Raw genomic sequence first — 18,339 nt, forward strand, 5'->3', positions numbered from 1 at the left:
TTCTGTCCCGAAACGCTGCAGTATTCCGGGACAGAAAAAAATTGCTTTTAGTGCCCCGGTGACGCATATATTGCAGGCCGGGTTACTAATAGCAATATGACCCTCGCGGCGGGGGCATTACCGACTCGGGTAATGCCCCGGGGCCTTCGTTCAGGCCTTCACTTCACTCGGGCCTATAACTGTGGGCCCCGGGGCACTACCTGAGTCGGTAATACCCCCGCTGCTCAGGTCATTTTGCTTAAATGTTACCTTTTAGAACACAGTTCAGAGGGAGTAACGTGTATATTACCTAGAGACCTAAAGCTACTCAAGGATAAGAATACACACAGTGAAACTCTTTAGAAGTGGCCTAGAGCACTTCAGGGAAAGCACAACCCAAGTATACAGTCTAAGAAGAGCAGCAGCTATTCAAGGTCAGTGTAACCTATTGGTATATAAACGTACTACACATTTCTATTATAGGTCTAGATAGTTTAAACAAGTGCACAATTCTAGGGTTAAGTAATAACTCTAGCAGACTTTTAAGAAGGCAATAAGACATTCAAGTTAAGTACAAGACCCATATACTTTTCAGAGATGGAGTCTGCAACTCTTGGATAATTATTAATTTTAGGACGGCTTTAGATCTGCATGAAGCTGATCAGAGAAAGCAAAACCCAATGGTAAACTTTAAGAAGCACACCGTTATTCAAGGTAGGTAAACCCCATTGGTAAGCGTTTACACTCATTCTGTTAAGAATAATAACAATACCAACAAAATTACTTTTAAAGAAGAGTGGAACACTATTCAAAAGCACCTTATATACTTTTTAAAAGTGCACCCAGCAAAGTAAAAAGTAATAACTTTTGTAACACTTTGTAAATTATTCTATTACAGAGATACAGTTACAACCCTAGTTTATAACTCAATTCTTTGACACTTGTTATAGTTTTCAAGATCGAAGCCTTATATTTTTAGATTCCTTCCCTAGTCTATAGCATGCGTTTTCTCCGAGGCAAAAGGGGATCCTAGTGGTCTAGGAGCCAGCTGTAGGCAGATCTGGATAGGGTTCAGATGCAGGAGTTCCTGAGGATATCTTCAACGAGTATTAGCTTCCAAGTTAGTTAAGTGTTCAGGGACTTCACAGAAGGCTCCCTATATGCGTTCCAGCATTAGGCCTGGGCAAATGGTATGGGCAAACTCCCAACCACACGAATCACCCACTCAGCCTCACAGAATTCACACAAGACTTAAGATAAGTGTTGGGACAGTTTTTCTGAAGTCCAACTAAGGGTTTAGTAAACCCATTCAATTGAGACAGTACAAGACTCCACTCTTAGTACAAGCCTGTATCTCTGGAGTATATGGTAGCGTAGACAGTGCAGCCAGGCTCATTTTAGGAGGGAGAGAGGGCTGCTGGAAAGTACAAAGAGCTTCTAGTACACCAAGGGTTCAACAGAAACGCTTACAACCAGAAGCATTATAAAAATAGAGGTTTATTATAAATATAATTATGCCAGGTTAAGTCTTGGGGTAAGTATTTTGTCACAGTCACAAATACAATATAAAAACTACACAATGCTTTAAAGTACACAGACTAAAGCATGGACCCTGCTCAGAAAGCTAAAAGTATTTCTAGTTAAGTCAGACCTCATCAAACACATTTAGTATAGAACACACCTACTCATGGGGAGCAAACCCATTAGTTACTTTTAGATTACTTTAATGTAAGTCCAGGGTAGTAAACCATGTCAGTCACTTAGTAAACCAACCCGGTTACCAGGATACTTTTCTGAACACTGGAACACAAATTCATAGCTCAGTATAAACCTATAACTACATTTAGGATAACACTCTGTTATACCAGGTAAGACCTTATGTGATAATACACTATTACAGTTGCTTTTCAGATCAGTGGAACACAGACTAAAGTAATAACTCTTTACACATATTAAGAATGGTACACATCTCATTAAAAAGGAAGGTAAAACCTAAGGCAGACTTATTCTAAACAGGCTATACCGCGAGTTAGAGGAAGAAAGGCCCAGTTGGCAAGCTTCTACACTTATATTGTAAAAGAAATAGTTAGGTGAAGCAACGGCAACACTTTCGGGAAAGAGGAATAACAAATTCACAGGTGAGTAACATAACCTTACATATAATTTTTAGAATGGCAGAACACATGCAAGGTAATTAAGAACCTTTATAACTGTTCACTCAGTTACCAACCCACAATTGTACAAGTACACTTTTAAACACGTGTTCTCTTTTCTAGGCCAAAGGCCCAATCCTTGGAAGTCTTTCTCTATTCTTGGAGCAGGAGTGTTCTCAGTGGCAGAAGGGGGGCAGGGGATCAGAGGTCCTAAGGAAGACTAAGTATTTCACTTAGACTTCTGAGAAGACACCCTAGGAGGAATCCAGCAGTGGCCATGGGCGAACTCCCAATCACATGAAACACCCAAAGGTAAGTAAATACCCCAGTCAACAGTACTTAAGCACAGAAGAAGAGTTGCAGCAGGCGAGACATGATCTGCAGCCGAAAACCCAGTTGATGTATTCCTTTGTCATTAAGACAGGACTTTGGAAGGGGTTTTGGAGCAGGGATCAAGGAGGAAGGCTCCAGGCAAGAGTTTCTTAATCGCTGGATGCGGCTCTGTGCTTTTGGCAACCTTTTCAGGAGCCAGAAGACTGAATATTGCTTGTCGGATTCTCATTGCTTTGAAGGTCCAACTCTCTGGATGCCACCAAAGTTTCAGCTTGATTCCGAAGACCCTGCACCACACAATGGCTTGAGGTCCCAGGGTATTGCAGTCCTGCAAGGTTGCAGCACGATGTGGGATGGCTCAAAATGCAGGTGGTCTTGAGTCTAGTGGATCACACCAGATTATGGGTTGGGTCGTCATTTTCAGAGTCCTGAGGTGGCTTGGAAGGAAGGGCTACAGCAGGCTCCGGTTACACAGCAGGCTCTCCGTTTTGCTACAAATCGCTACGGCCATAGTTTCTTTATCTTCCTCTTTATTTTCAGCTCCAGTGGTTGACTTGTCAGCGGCTTCCAGGATCAGAGTATATAACAGGAACTACAGCACAACCTCTGCATTCTCTCCCTGCATTTTACAGCAAGAGGTGGTCTGGCTGTCCAATCAGGAATGCCAACACCCCACTGGGAGTTGGTTCCTTTCAGGCAAGGTGGAAGACAAAGGGCTGCAGCGTTTCGGACACTCCTGCCTCGCTTCCTGCCTTTCCAGACACACTGTAGCCTGGGTAGGGAATCCAAAACATTCCTGCTTTACACCAAACTTCCACTGAGGTCGTTCCTGCCTAGATTGGTAGGAGAAGACCTCAAAACAGCAAGCACACAAGATATGGTGAAAAAAGAAGGAGCCCACCATTTTAGCAAAATGGTGACCCCTTCTGTGCATTACTGAGGCTGAATTAACAGCCTGTGAGTAATGAAGACTAAAAAGTTATTAAAGTAGTTACACTGCCACCAGTCATTCAACAAAACTTGCAATTTTTCTCACTGGTCAGGCTCTGGCGTGGCTGACCTCTTTCCTTTCCAATCGACCCTCCCAGGTCCAACTGGGGTCTTTCCTCTCTGACATCTTTTTCTCCACCTGTGGTGTCCCCCAGGGATCAAATCTCTCTCCCTGGCTGTTCAACCAGTATCTGGCACTCCTTGCCCACCGCATCGCCGCTCTCTGCCCCAACTTTCAGTGCTATGCGGACGATACCCAGCTCATTTTCAGGCTACCCGCGGCCTCCTCATCTCTGACTGTCTGTCTACTATCCAGGAATGGTGTGCCGCCAATGACCTCTGCCTTAATGCCAGTAAGACTGAGATTCTACTCATCGGCACACCCACTCCCTCCTTCTCTGCAGCTCTTTGGCCGGCCTCTCTTGGCCCTCTTCCTGCAAGGCAAAAAACTTCGGGGTCATCTTCGACTCCACACTCTTCTTCTCTCCTCATATCCGACGTCTCTAAGAAATCACACTACCAGCTGCACCTCCTCAGAGGTATTCTTCCCTTCCTCTCCTTCCCCCACTAGCTCACTGTCTCCCGAGCCCTGGTTCTCCCGAAGCTGGACTACTGTAACAGCCTCTATCTTAATCTGCCTGTCTCCACTCTCCGCCCTCTGCAACTCATCCAGAACAGAACTGCGAGACTTGTCCTTGGCCTCAAGCCCAGGGACCGTATCTCTCCAGGACTGAAATCTCTACACTGGCTCCCAGTGGCTGCGAGGATAAAGTTCAAAACCCTCTGCATTGTCCACAAGGCCTTCTGGGGCCTGGGGCCTAAATACCTTCAACTCTCTCTTCCTAAATATCTTCTTTCCCGAGCCCTTTGCTCATCCGTCTCCAACTCCCTCAGGGTCAGCCGCTTCTCGAAGCAACGAGCTGGGGGTAGATCTCTCTCCGCGGCAGGGGCCTCCCTCTGGAACAGCCTTCCTGCCTCCCTGAAACTTGAGGAGAACCATCTCCGGTTCCGGAAGCACCTCAAAACCTTCCTCTTTGCTTCTGCTTTCTCTCTCCCTCTCCCCTGCTAAATTCTTCACTGAAACTGCACTGAATCTGCAACTGGGCCACTCTCACCGACCTCGGTCCTGGGCCCAGCCACTCTCCACTTGCACTGCCTCCCTGGCAACCCCTGCACTGCGGGACTGTCTCTGTATCCCTACAGCCCCCCCTTCCCAGCACTTGCCACCAGCTGGCCCTATTTATTTATTTTATTCTACTTACTTGTACTGCACACCCCCCCCCCATGCACTTTTTCCCTTCCCCCCTACCCCTGCACTTGCGCGATCTGAATGACACCTGGCCTGGTAGGATCGTTGTCTGTCTTCCCCTTGTTCCCCCCTCCCTGCCTCGTCGCGCCTTGAAACACTTGTGTATAGGCGCCTTACAAATGCCTTAATATATCATTATCATAATTGTAACAAAGTGTTACCAGGTAACTAAGAAAGGGGATACATTGTATCCCCCCAGCACTCCACATAAAGTGCAGGTGCTGGCTCACTTATATCAAACGTAAAGGGGATGAAAATCCCCCTTTACTACTTGGGAACAGTAGTTCACCCAAATACTGCAGAGAGATATTAACGGAGGAGCCAAAAGGGGCAACCCAGCCTAAGCCCAAAAGTTGAAGCGAACTACAACTTCAATCATACTGCAACGGATCCAAAATACAGCAGCCAGACTACTCAAACTATCCAGAAGAGTCCACATCAATCCAGCCCTAAAAACAATACACTGGCTCCCAGTAAAACATTGCATCACCTTCAAAACAATGTGCATAACAGACAGGGCTATCAGTGGACAAGGAGCAGAATTCCTACAAAAGAAAATCTACAAGCCAACGAGACTCCTTAGGTCAAGCAACAAAATCCGCCTGGAACTAAAACCATACCTCAAGAAAAAACTTGGAGGCACCTCCTTCTACCACTTAGATGCAAAAACCTGGAACATCCCAAAATAAATAAGAATCACCAAAGATCCCCTTAAATTCAGGAAATTAATAAAAAAACTGGCTCTTCAACACCACAGACTCAAACTGAAAACCGAAACAGAAAGGAAAATAAACCTTAAGCAGGACACCGACAACTCCCAGAACAGACTAAAAAACTCCCACAACACCTAGACCGGTGACGCCAAGTAAATAGGACACAAGTGACACCAATAAAGACAAATCAACAACCCCAGCCAATCCCACCCAACATACTCACTTGCCCCGTAGTTGCCACCAGGTACCACAATGTTATACAATTGTCTAAATATCAGCAATCACCACACTGAGTTATGGACATTAGCAGGTACACTAGCCATTTGAATGGGAAAGGAAGACGGGTAAAGTTATAAAGGAAGTTGATGGAAATTGAGGCCAGATGTGAAAGGGTGCCCGTGAATACCAGACAAGCCCAGATCAGGACAGAGGCGCAGAAATGCTCCCACACCCCATCTGGGAAGATGATGCAAACCCAGTGCCTCAATTCAAGATAGAAATACCAACTAAGCAATTCCACTAACAATTTCCCCCTCTGCATACACTTCTCAAACTCCAAACCAAACACAACCACAAACCTACAACACAGCAAACCGCACAAACTTCACTACATTGCAACAACAAAACAAAAACCTCGCACAACAGTACACGACTAATGGCCACAAACACCAGGCCCAGCCAACGGACCCACAGGGATGAGGCCGCCAACAGCACATCATTGCTTTCTTGCACTTTTCCAGCTTCCTCCCATTAACTCACCCGCACTTCCTCTTTCAGAGCCGCCAGAGCGCCAGGGGACCACTCCGGTGGTGATAATGTTAAAGGGCATTTGTACCACGCACTAACTATAGTAAGACATAAAAAGGTCACCCATACAAAGTGTAAAAGACAAGGCGAAGGGGGAAAAAAGATTCCTCTTCACCTAGGGTCAAGTTAAAATAGTTACCTAGTCAAAGCAAAAGGTTATGGGGTTGACACAGGTCAGGAACATTTGTCATAGATATGAAAATCTTATCCAACAACCAGGACCGTCCCTGCTGCACAGGGAAGAATCCAGCTGCATTTTCTTCAACCACCCTACGGTACTGTGGGGCTCAAGGTAGAACTTACCTCAGCCAAATAATCGCCCCAGTGTGACTGGAGTATGATCCTAGGTGTTTGGGTGTCCACCCCTACCACTTGCTCAGGCTTGACAGTATGTGCTCTTTTGGGGAGTCCTTTGCAGGGTCCTTAATTTATCTTGCTAAAGAATTTTATTTGAGTAACTGAGGAACTTTGCCTTTTCTGCTGCTGCATAAGACTTTTGCTCCCATCCTACAAGGACTTTGATAAACTCTTACTAGCTAGGGATTTGACAGCTAACATATTAGAAGCCTTGAAAAAAGTGTTGCTAAGACGTAAACTACTGCTAATAGTGTTGAATAACCCTTTTCTTTCCTACAGATTGACTGCGTGACTTTGTAAATGAATTAAACTGTCATTTCACTAATGAACACGGGTGCGCCCCACTACTATTTAAAACAGTGGAACGGTCATTAGTCATTTTCTGTAACAATTGTAAGCGCGAGCAACTACTATTGAAGTAGTCATCCTTATAAAGCATCGTTGATATTTTCTATGTATATTGGTTAGTCTAAGATAGTATTTACTTACTTGCCTTGTGTATATTAAATAAATGTATATTTTATTCTGTCAGTGTGTATGAGTTTTAGTTTCTTTGGACTATTGTATTGACTGGGTTCATTGTACTTGCCTACAGCTCATATACTAGATAAGCCTGCCTGCTCTGCGATTCTATCAATCCTTTGGGTAGTACAGACTTGTACCAAGAGTTAGGGACCTGTATACCAAGGGATAGTTTTATAGATTATTGCCTCCAGGTGGACTTTAGGAAAACTCCCCTAATACAAAGCGACTTGTAGGACTAGCTGGCAGCCATCAAATTTCTGGGCAAAAATGCAGAACGGCAACGCTTCTGTTACGGTCACCCAAGACGGAGCTAGTAAGTCCACCGGGTGATCCAGGGACACTTCCGAAGGCTGCAGGATTGTGAGAAGGCATTGAGGCTGGTTTGTCCCACCAGTCCAAATTGTTGAAGCACCACAAAGGATCTTCTGAAATTGGGTAGTCCAGCAGGGCTTCACCGGGACAGCTACAAGAATGGTCGCTAGGCCTCTTCAGGATTCACACCGGATACTTGGCTCCTCTTATGAACTGCTGGAATGGATGCAGGACTCATTCTAAATTCAGGTGAATGATCAAACTCAGCCCTCCACTAGCAAGGATCTGCACCACTCATGCATACCAGCAGTGGTTCAATCAGGGACCAGTGTGGGGCTGACTTATGCATGCACACCAGACTCACTGACACCAGTTTGTGGATTGGGACTATTAGGGGAGTTTTCCTAAAGTCTACCTGCAGGTGGAACTCTATAAAACTACCCCTTTGGTATACAGGTCTCTATAGCCTCGGTGGGCTTCACAATGATTCCTGCCCAAGACAAAACTCAAACCAAGGCCTCCCTGACCCAGGACGACAGAAGGACCTAGAAAGGACAAGCACACAAAATGGCACTAAAAAATAAAAATACGCCACCATCTTGGGACAATGCCGACCCCTCTGTGCATTACTGAGGCTGTGAACACAGCCTGCGGGTAAAAAATTATAAGTTACTCACCGTAGTGACTAACATACTCTTAGTCCATAGTCCCCTTTCCTCCATACTGTATGGGCGATTACAACCGATTGTAGCCCCAGGGTAGAGAGGAGACCCTCCTTAAGAAAATAGGTTCCTGAACACTGCCTGTCCGAAGGCCGCATCAGATCTAGAGCCGGCATCTGAACAGTAATGCTTGTAGAAAGCCGAGGGAGAGGCCCAGGTGGCCGCCCTGCTTATGACTTGCCTAGGGACATGGCGCTGGAATGCGATGGCCGTTGTCTTGACCCCAACTGCGTATGCTTGAATGTTGGCCGGGAGCGGCTTGTGCTGGCCCTCAAACGCTTCTTTGATGGCAGAGACCATCCAGCGGGATAAGGAAGCCTTAGAGGCCTGATAGCCTGGTCCTGAGCCTCTGAAAGTGACAAACAGGGCATCCGATTTACAGAAGCCATTGGTCCTGTCCAAGTAGAATTTCAGGGTACGCCTGATATCAAGGCAGTGCAGCGCACTCTGCGATTCGTCCTTGGGATTGGGAAAAAACGTAGGAATGACTATTTCCTCATTCAAGTGGAAAGCAGATGGAACTTTGGGCAGGAATGCCGGCTGTGTCCGCAGGACTACCTTGTCCTTGTGAAAGGTATTATATGGTTCAGAGGCGACAAGCGCTTGGATTTCGCTGACTCTACGAGCCGAGGTGAGGCCAACTAGTAAGGCCGTCTTGAAGGTTGGTGACCAGCCTGATGTCCTCGGACGGTACTGGCTCGAACGGTTTGTGCGCGAGGGCGCCCAAGACTATGTTAAGGTCCTACACAGGGTGCAGTCTCTTGACAGGTGGGTAGAGCATTGCGAGTCCCGTCAGATGTTTCTTAGGTTTGGAGGAGAAATGCCTTCCTCCGAGTTCTTTTAAGCCCCAATGGCTGCGAGGTATGTGCGGCAGGTGTCCACCTGCCCACCCGAGTGGGCGAGGTGTGCTGAAAAGGAGAGCACATCGTCCAGGGTGCATTCCTTTGGAGTCTGCCCAGTGGCAGAATCTGGCCCATTTGCGTTTGTACTGGGCCCTGGTAGCTTTGCTCCTGGCGCCCTGTAGGATCTGCAGATTGGCCTGTGAGAGGCCAAGGTGCCGAAGCGTTACCCACTCAGGTTCCATGCTGTGAGGGCTAGTTTCTCTGGCGCAGGGTGTCTGACCCTGCCCCCCCTGCTGTGCCAGCAGATGTGCTGGGCTCTTTGGGAGGTGAATCAGGGGCACTCCGAGAGGCTGAGGAGCTCCGAAAACCATGGTCTGGTCGGCCACCCACCAATGAGCTATTAGAATGATGAGGAGTTGGTGAGACTCCTTGATTTTGCAAATTACCCTGTAAATCAGGGGAGAGGTCGGAAGGCGTAGGCTTTCATGCCGGTCCACTGAAGGTGAAATGCGTCGCTTAGAGAGCCGGGGCCCTGACCTAGCCAGGATGCGAACTGGAGACACTCCTTGTTGCGCCGTGTGGCAAAAGAGATTCACCTGGGGGTGACCCCACCGGTTGAAAATCTCCTGAATAACGAGGTTGTTTAGCGGCCACTCTTAATTGTCCGCTCCCGGTCTGCTGAGCCTGTCAGTTTCCAGGTTGGATTCCCCCAGTAGGTGAACTGCCATGAGGTAAATGTCGTTTTCCAGGGCCCACACCCACATCCTGATCGCCAGTCTGCACAGATGAGGGGATCTGGTGCCTCCCTGCTTGTTGACATAGTACATGCTGGTCGAGTTGTCCGCCTGGATGAGGACAACCTTGCCCCTGAGAAGTGGTAGGAATGCCCCGAGTGCCAGCCAGATGGCGGTAGCTCTAGCCAATTAATGTGGTATTCCTGCTTCAGTAGAGTCCAGGTGCCGTGGACAGAGATCATCCAGGGTGGCTTCCCAGCCCTCTAGCAAGGAATATGTGATAATGGTGGCCTGCGGAGTGGGCGGCCGGAAGGGCTTGCCCGTCCGTAGGTTGCAGTCTCCGGACCACCAAGTCAGGTCCGGGAGTCGAGATGGAGGAACTTTGATCTAAGATTGAGAGCCGCGCTCCTGGTTCCATGAGGCCGCAAAGTGTAGCTGAATCCTCCTCATTCTTAGTCTTGTGTGCGGAACGGCTAATAGGACTGTTGCCAGTAGACCCAGGAGATGTTGGTACCACCAGGACAAGGTCACCTCTGCTGAGGAAGAGGGTGGTGGCCCTTTTGATGGCAGAGATTTTGTCCTCCGAAGGGAAGACCTTCTCGGAGCATGTGTCCCAGATAAGGTCCAAGAATGTCAGATTCTGCGTGGGCTGCAGCTGAGACTTCTTTTCTTAAGATTGAGTGAGAAGCCCAGATCGTGCAGTGTGTTCATACGGGCATGGGAAGAATGGTGAACCGCTTTCGGAGATGTAGCCCCGACGAGCCAGTCATCGAGGTATGGGTAGTTGTGGAGGCCCTGCGCTCTGAGGAGGGCCACCACCGCATTCATGAATTTGGTAAAGACCCTGGGGGCCGAGTTGAGGCCAAAAGGAAGGACCTTGTATTGAAAATGGTAGCCCATGATCCTGAACCGTAGGAAAGAACGATGGGGCTGCCAAATCGGGACATGTAGGTACTCGTCCTTCAGATCCATGGCGCACACCCAGTCTCTCTTGTCCAATGTCTCCGCTATAAAAGCTGGCATAACCATCTTGAATTTTTGCCGGGGTAAGGAGGGGTTGAGGGTGGAAAGTTCCAGCACAACTCAGGCCCGCCTGGTTCTTCTGAATGGACAAAAATCTTTGAGTAAAAGCCAAAGCCTCGCTGGGAGGCTGGGACTTCCTCCACTGCCTGGCTCTCTACGAGTGACCGGATCTCCGCCAAAAGAGTTGCTGTCCCAACCTGTGGGAGTGGAGGGAGGAGAGGCTGGAATAGGAAGGCGGAACCCAGTTGATACTTCATGCCTCGTTTCCCTCGAAGGCTGTCACTGAGGAGGAGGACTGGAAAAAGCCCTTACCGCCCCCACCCCTTTTTTGTTGCTTGCGCCAGTTCTGAGACAGCAAGCGGTCCGGCTGCCTGGATCTGCGTTCCTGGAAGCCGCGGAATCCTCTGTAAGTACGACCCCTTTCTGAGCGCTGCTGAGAGGAGTGTACGATTTGGCCGTGGTCTTTGTAAGGATGGATAAAGACTTAGCTGTTTGTGAGCTTTTGTCCAGCTCTTCGTCCGTAGAGGAGTGGAAGAGGGGCGCACCCCCCCCCCCCTGAACAGTAGATCTAGTATGCGTTCCTGGACATCCGGGTTGAATTTTGTTGCCCGGAGCCAGGCTGTCCTTCTCATGTCCGTGGCAATACAGATGGCACGGCCTGAGGTGTCAATATAGGCCACTGTGGATTCCATGAGGTCATGCGCCACCAACTTGGCCTCGGCTAGCCCCACCTTAAAGCGTGATTGGCACTGGGTGTTGAGTTCCGGGAGGAAGTCCTTAATTTCCCACCATAATCTTTGGTTGGCGGTTGCCAGCATGGCATCAGCGTTGGCCTGACGCAGATGTAAAGAGGCATTGGAATAGAGTTTCTTGCCATATGCCTCCAAGATCATCTCCTCCTTGCCTAGCAGCAGAGGATGAGGTAGAGGACGACTGAGGCTTGGAGTATAGTGATGCCGCAGCGATCACCAAGGAGTGTGGCTGAGGGTGTGCCGAAAGCAAGTGTGTATCCCCCTCCATTTGCCTGTACTTACCTGGGGTTTGAGCCAGCCCTTCTTGGCCAGGGAGACTACATTGGTCTGCATAGGAATCCCCGATTTGGCAGAGGAGTGTCGTGTGAGGATTTCAGCCAGAACCCTCTCTGCCGGCTGCTCGACCTTGGGTTGGGTAGGCCCAGATACTCCGCCAGACCAGCAAGATGTTCGTGGAAGGCCCTGGCTGAGGATGGCGTGTCCGGATCCTCCTCCTCATCATCCATATCCTGCGGATCTGGGGGATCCTGTGGCGCCGGAGGCTGGGGTACAGGGACCGCAGCCAGCAGAGGTCGAGGAGTTGGCTGGGGAGCCGGAGGAGGCATCTGTGGTGCGGTTAGCATGGCGGAAATTACTTCCCCGATGGCGTCTTTGAGGATAACGCCCATCCGAGGTGACTTCATGAGGCCGAGGATCCTCTCGAAGAAAACCTTCTCACTGACTGAAGCAGTGGCAGGGGGTGCCGACGGGGTAGCGGGAGGCTGCTGAGACCAGTGCATACCCCGTCCATACGGAGACAAACGAAAGCTGCCCTGCGCATAAGAGGGGTAGGCTGTAGGCCACGTACCTGGTTGGAGCCAGTCCCACCTTGACACTCGTTCTTCACCGAATTCCTGAAATGGCGTGTCTCTTTCTGCCGCGGCAGCCATTTTGTCCGGCTGCGTGCCATGTGCCTGCAACGTGTTGCTGGCTCTGGCCTCCTCCAAGACTCTTGTGTGTGGATCACAAGGCCTACCCTGCTCCTCGGGCATAGGCCCGGTAGGTGCGACACCCTGGAACCGGGGTTCGGTAGAGCTGCGTTTAGGCGCCCCCTCTGACGTATTGGCGGTATTGGGGCGTAGCCCCTCGGTCATGGTGCCGGTATAAGGGCAGAGCCCCTCAGGTGAAGATTGGTTAAAAATAAATAAATACTTATTGGTCCCTCAACAATGGCACTGGGAGGATCCACGGATCCCTCGGCCCGGTTGCTGCAGGAGCCTGCGTGCACGTGCTAGTAGAAGTGCCTGAGCGGTCCCTCCCGTGCAGGAGAGTCCCTGGGAAGGAGTCTACCTTGCAGGGTGCGATGGAGAATATCGGCCCTACCGTGGGCCTGTTTCGATGTTTCACAAAGTTCTTGAAGTCCTCTGGAGGGGACCTCTGGAAAAGCTCCCTCCACTTGGCTAGTCTGATCTTCAGCGCTTTTGAGGACAGCAAGTCACACACTGAACAAGATTGACAATCGTGGTGTGGGGGTTCTGAAGTAGGGAACAGCCCATTGCAGGATGGACACCTGCTAAACCCTGTAGAAGTAGATATGTGCCGGGGGGAGCAGGAAGCCTGAGGAATGAGTACCTGAATGATAAAAAGACAAAAAAGAAAACAAAGAAGAAGAAGTATCCGCTTGTGGAATTACATGGCTGAAGCCAAACACAGGAGCGCTGATGAATTCGGCCCATCCGCATCGACACAGAAAAGGGGACTGAGGTGTGGCGCCAGAGGGCAGAGTCAGGGCAGCGCATGCTCCCTGGGCTACACCCCAACGCGCCTCAATTTAAAGAGAAAGGTTTTTTCTGGTGAAAAAGGTTCAGTCTCCCGTCCCTTGGAAGGGACGCCCATACAGTATGGAGGAAAGGGGACAGGATGTAAGAGTACTGCACAAATGTCACCAGAACACAACCGCTGCCACCACCCATAAAGGCATGTCACTAACAGTAAGGTTAAAGGAGCAGTGAGACAGGGGATACTATGCAACTCCACAGCACGCCACATCGGTGGTGTGTGCTGATCTCACAAGATACTATATGAAAGATTAAAAAAAAGTATCCATCTACCCACGGGAACATATGTTCCCATAAGGAAATAGTATCAACTAAAAAGTGAAGTCCAACGGGCTCCCAGCAACACAGCACAAAAGGCGTTGTGTGCTGCAAAAGGAAATTACAGATGCCATGAAAACTTGACGGAAAAACATTTGCCAAGGGTACAAATATAAAAGAAAAAAAAATGTTCCCAATAGGAGAGTAAAAGAATGAGTGGAGAAAAAGATTCCCACTCACTCAGGAGACAGACCACAAAAATCCAGAAGTCAGCAAAAAGTGCTGGAAGTCTCACAGGTGAAGGGAATTTGGCATAGAAATTGAAAATCTCCCTAACAGAAGGGGTAAAACGACGTCTACACAAACAGGAAAGTCTTCAGTTCTCTTCAGAATGAGGCAAGAGAATTCAAAGCATGAAAGTCAAGTGTTTAATAGGTGCCGGCCAACCACAAAGTAGTCTTGTCGCCTGAAGAGACATTTAGATGGAGGAATTACCAGAAAGTTCATGTTTGCAGAGCGCAGGGAACATAAATACAGTTGCGTTTTTGAGCATATTATGTGTTGCTAGCCTTTGAAGCACTTGAAAACTAAAGAATGTTGAAGGAAATACACCGATTGATGGCAACCAGTGCAAAATGGGCTGGAAATCTGTGCAAATGTGGTCAATTTAAGAATTAGGTGTACTGTAGCACTTTGAACTACACAGCAGATTCCTCATCACCCTCAACTGCCACTCATGCAACTATCCTGTATATCAATTTTTGGGAGACCGTGACAAGTGATCATATGAAAATGAGGTCTATTCTGCCGCCCTTGCTGGTGTGATGAAAGGTAGAACTGAGAAATATGGTGCAGATGGCTCAGTACAATCATACTGATGATGCTCTGGGAGCACAACATAGTAGACATGATGGACCTACCCAAGGACAGAGCAAAACTGCACCAACTAGTGGCCAACACAATCAGCTGTCGACTGGATATTTCAGAAGATGAGGAATCTGTGGGAGGAATATTGCACCCACCAGAAAGAACATAACTCAAGGAAAGTAATTTGTTCTTGTGGATGTACCAGGGAGTTAAAAGTATTTGAAGTATGAAATGTGCGGTGTTCCAATCATTTAGTGCTACATAGATGTATTTCCACAAAAAATGTACTTTATATATCCTAGCATCAAAAAAAAAAAAATAAAGAAAATAAAAAAAGAACTTACCATCATAAAAACAAACTTCAACATCTGCAACTGGAGAATTCTCCATCAACATGCACTTAGCATATTTTGTGTAGTATGTGACTTTCGGTGTTTTAGATCTTACTAGCTGTATGAATTTAGAAGCATATTGATACTTCTTCCAGTATTTCTCTGCAATTAGATAATACACATGTTAAAATATATCCTGATAACAAGAATGCAGCTTTATTTTATTTGGTATTTTACAAGTAGGACACATTGTGCAAAGATGACGCATGGGGAAGCAATCAAACATACTAAGTGGAGCCCTGCCCCTTTGCATCAGGACTGTATCCCGCTCCACCAATGAGAAGTCTATCAGTCTCTAAAACACATTGCTGTATTAGACTAATGCCTGGTTGAGAGAATACAGATCCTAAAAAGGTACACCTTGGGATCAAGCTTTGTAACCGACGACTCTGGTTAACAATTAACATTGCTTGAAACCTTCCATAACATCTTACTTGGTTCCTCAGAGGATTAAGCAGGGAAAAAGGGTTATCACCATGGTGACAACTGAACTCTGCATACACAGCCCCTTCTTCCATATTCTTTTTGTACTTCCCCCAGGCAAAGGGGATGGACCAGAACCTGTTCCAAAACATACAAAAGTGCTTTCAGGTAGCACCAGCACGCCCCTGCGTGACACCTTCTCTACACACCCCGCCTAACCGTTCGCTCCTTTATCACAGGGGAGTACTTGGTTTATTAAATTAGCGGGAGATAACAAGGATTGCCAAAGACTATCCTGGAGGTGCATTTTGGGAGCCCAACCAATTAAGGTGAACAGGAAAGACACATTAGTCTAGCCAAACCCAATAAAGGGGTAGCAGAATGTTAAGGCTTAGAGAGTGGTCCAGGGCTACAATGAGACGCACACAGAGCACTCCAATAACTCCAGTTAGACAGTACAAAAATGTACAATCATTAGGCCTAACTACGTACTAAGCAATGAAACCAAAGTAAGTCTGATCACACAACTACTATCAAATACATATTTTTATTTTTTGTGACACGGTTTACATAAAACCTTACACAAATACTAAAAATAAAAATATTCAGACACTAGAACACAAAGAAAAGAAACAAGATGCATACATTAAAAAAAAGTGTGAGTTCACACAGTTAATGATAAAACATTTAAAAAACAACCAAGGCCAATAATTAAAAGACATTCACCCCACATGAATCGGGACATAACCGTTTCTTTGAATAGTCAGAATTAAAACCATCAAATACATACATACATCCACCAATAGGGGTTCAAAGTAGAAACTTAAATATAGTTAAGCAACAGTTACCTTAATCGTAAGCAAAACCACCCAATGAAGTTAAAGGGGAAGGTCACTCAAATATTTTATTGTCTCAAAAGATGGGCCATAATAAAAAAAAAAATGATATCTAAAAAATTATTTTTGAAAGAAAGTTCCTATGTAAAATTGAGCAAATGATGCTCAAAGTCAAACATTTTAAGCACTAGGAGGCATCCATTTTGTGAAATGAATGAGTCTCCTGTGCTTGTGTTAAGCTCTGCTCTCGCAGCAATAATGAAGCAAAAGCCCCCTACTTGGAGCTTTTGCTCATTACAGCCAGAGAGCAGAGAATGCAGTCAGGCTCCTTCCTGCCCTCTGCTGCTGGTGAGTGCTTCTTTGTGCTTTTTTTCCTGCTTTCCCGGGCTCTCCTGAACTGGGGGAGCCTGGGAAACAAAGCAAAAGTCCAGGCAATTATAAATACAACGTTGTTGCATTTGTGATTTCCATGGCTTTCGTTTCAAGTCTCCCGAGCCTGGGAGACTTAAAAAGTCCAGGCAATTATGAATACTACACTGGCAGAGTATTCATAATTGTCAGCAAAAGCATTTATAATCGCTGTGCCTTTCATTTTACATTTCCTGTGCTTCCTGGGCGTGGCAGCACAGAAAACGTAAAACGAAAGTCAAGACAATTCCTGTGGCGGCTCCCTCTCCTCATGGGAAGCTCTGCTCTTTGGCAGCCGTAAGCAAAAGCTCCCAGTAGGGGGCTTTCGTTTGATTATTGCCGCCAGAGCTCAACATGAACCGAGGAGGCTTGCTCCAAATTTGACATACAAACTTTCTTTAAAAATATTTTTACCTATATCTTTTTTTATTGTGGTCCATCTTTTGAGACAACATTTTTGAGTAACCCCCCCCGCCCCCAAGCACCCTATAGTAAGATCATTGTGTGCTGGGTCTAGAAAGTTAAAATGTAAGTAAAGTCAATGTCACTTTACTGCTCTTGGAAACAGTCATTTATCCAAGAGAAGGTATTTAAACCTTTGGGAAATCTAAGACTTCCCTGTGGCACTGCACTGAAGGTGCTGTGTGTCACAATGTAAAGATGATGCCTATGGTGTTTGTCAGACTCCACAACCAAAACAAAGTGTTCAAAATCACATAAAAATACATGAGGGGGGCATGGCCTAGAGCGCCGACGATGCAGTCGCCCCCCCCTAATGGCGTCCGTGGGATGCCTGCTGCTTTTTGCTTTTTAAACAGGATTCCAGCATATCATCACATAAATGTATCACCTCTGGCAACACATGAAGACTAGGGGCTCCTGCTGATCCATTTCCGAGAAAGGCGAAATACAGGCTAGAGACTTCCCGCTGCCCCTCCGGCATGCGCTAAGTATGTTCCAAAAGGGCAGACAGGACCGCGAGACTCGAGGACATCTGGGGGAAAAGATGGAAAGAAGGTGAGACTCTGGCCTCTTTAAACCTCCCCGTGGCGCTCCACCATCAGGGGTCCCCCCGAACAACACCCCGCTCTGAAGAATACGGCCTGCCACATACCTGGGGAAGAGAGCCATGGGACTTCATAGATGCATCCTCCCGCTTACGCTCCATCTCGGAATCACACAACCCTGAGTCGGAGTGCTCGACCGAGACCTCTGGGGGCACCTCCGCAAGCAAAATACGAACAGTGGGTGATCGGGAGAGTACTCCTGTCCCAGAAAACATGACGCTAATGGACCTCAAAAAATGCGCCCCTCTAATTCTGGGCAGTAAGGCGGCCCCGACCTCGCAGACCTCACTGGAGGAGAGCCGAGAAGCTCACATGAATCCCCAAGGGGGACAAAAGGATCGGGGCATTCCAGCTCCCCCCCCCTCATTTGTTGGGTACCTGCGCCGCCCTCTGGATCCATACCCGAGGCTCCCCGGCCATCTCAAGGCACCATTGGCGGGGTAGCTCACCCCACCCACACTCCTGGCCCAGGTCTCCGTAACACGGGGCTCTTCGACTTAACTGGACTCGGCGGCCCTCAGCCTGCAGAAAAGCCCTCCAACGGCCAACCTCAGTCTCGGTGGAAGGAGCCTGACGGGAGGGGAACTAAAGACACCAACTAAAGGGGGAGTGAGAGAAACTCTTCTTGTACCTGTCCTCATCAGCATACTACAAGTAGGCCAAATGCTGGGGATTTAATCTGCTCAAGTCCAACTGTAGGGACCCTTTTAACCCAACACA

At 47.7% G+C, this 18,339-nt stretch overlaps 1 protein-coding gene across 2 annotated transcripts in view; it reads right to left on the reverse strand.

The window, feature by feature from the left end:
• The window catches only part of PLK4 (polo like kinase 4), a 253,654-nt gene that overhangs the window by 110,900 nt on the left and 124,415 nt on the right, over positions 1 to 18,339 (reverse strand). For both annotated transcript variants that reach the window (XM_069631104.1, XM_069631103.1), the window contains exon 10: positions 14,838 to 14,987. In XM_069631104.1, coding sequence (XP_069487205.1) covers positions 14,838 to 14,987 — 150 coding nt within the window. The remainder of the gene's footprint in view (positions 1 to 14,837; positions 14,988 to 18,339) is intronic.

This window comes from Ambystoma mexicanum, chromosome 6q (assembly GCF_040938575.1).
Source record: "Ambystoma mexicanum isolate Mex_15411 chromosome 6q, UKY_AmexF1_1, whole genome shotgun sequence".
Taxonomy (NCBI): Eukaryota; Metazoa; Chordata; class Amphibia; order Caudata; family Ambystomatidae; genus Ambystoma; species Ambystoma mexicanum.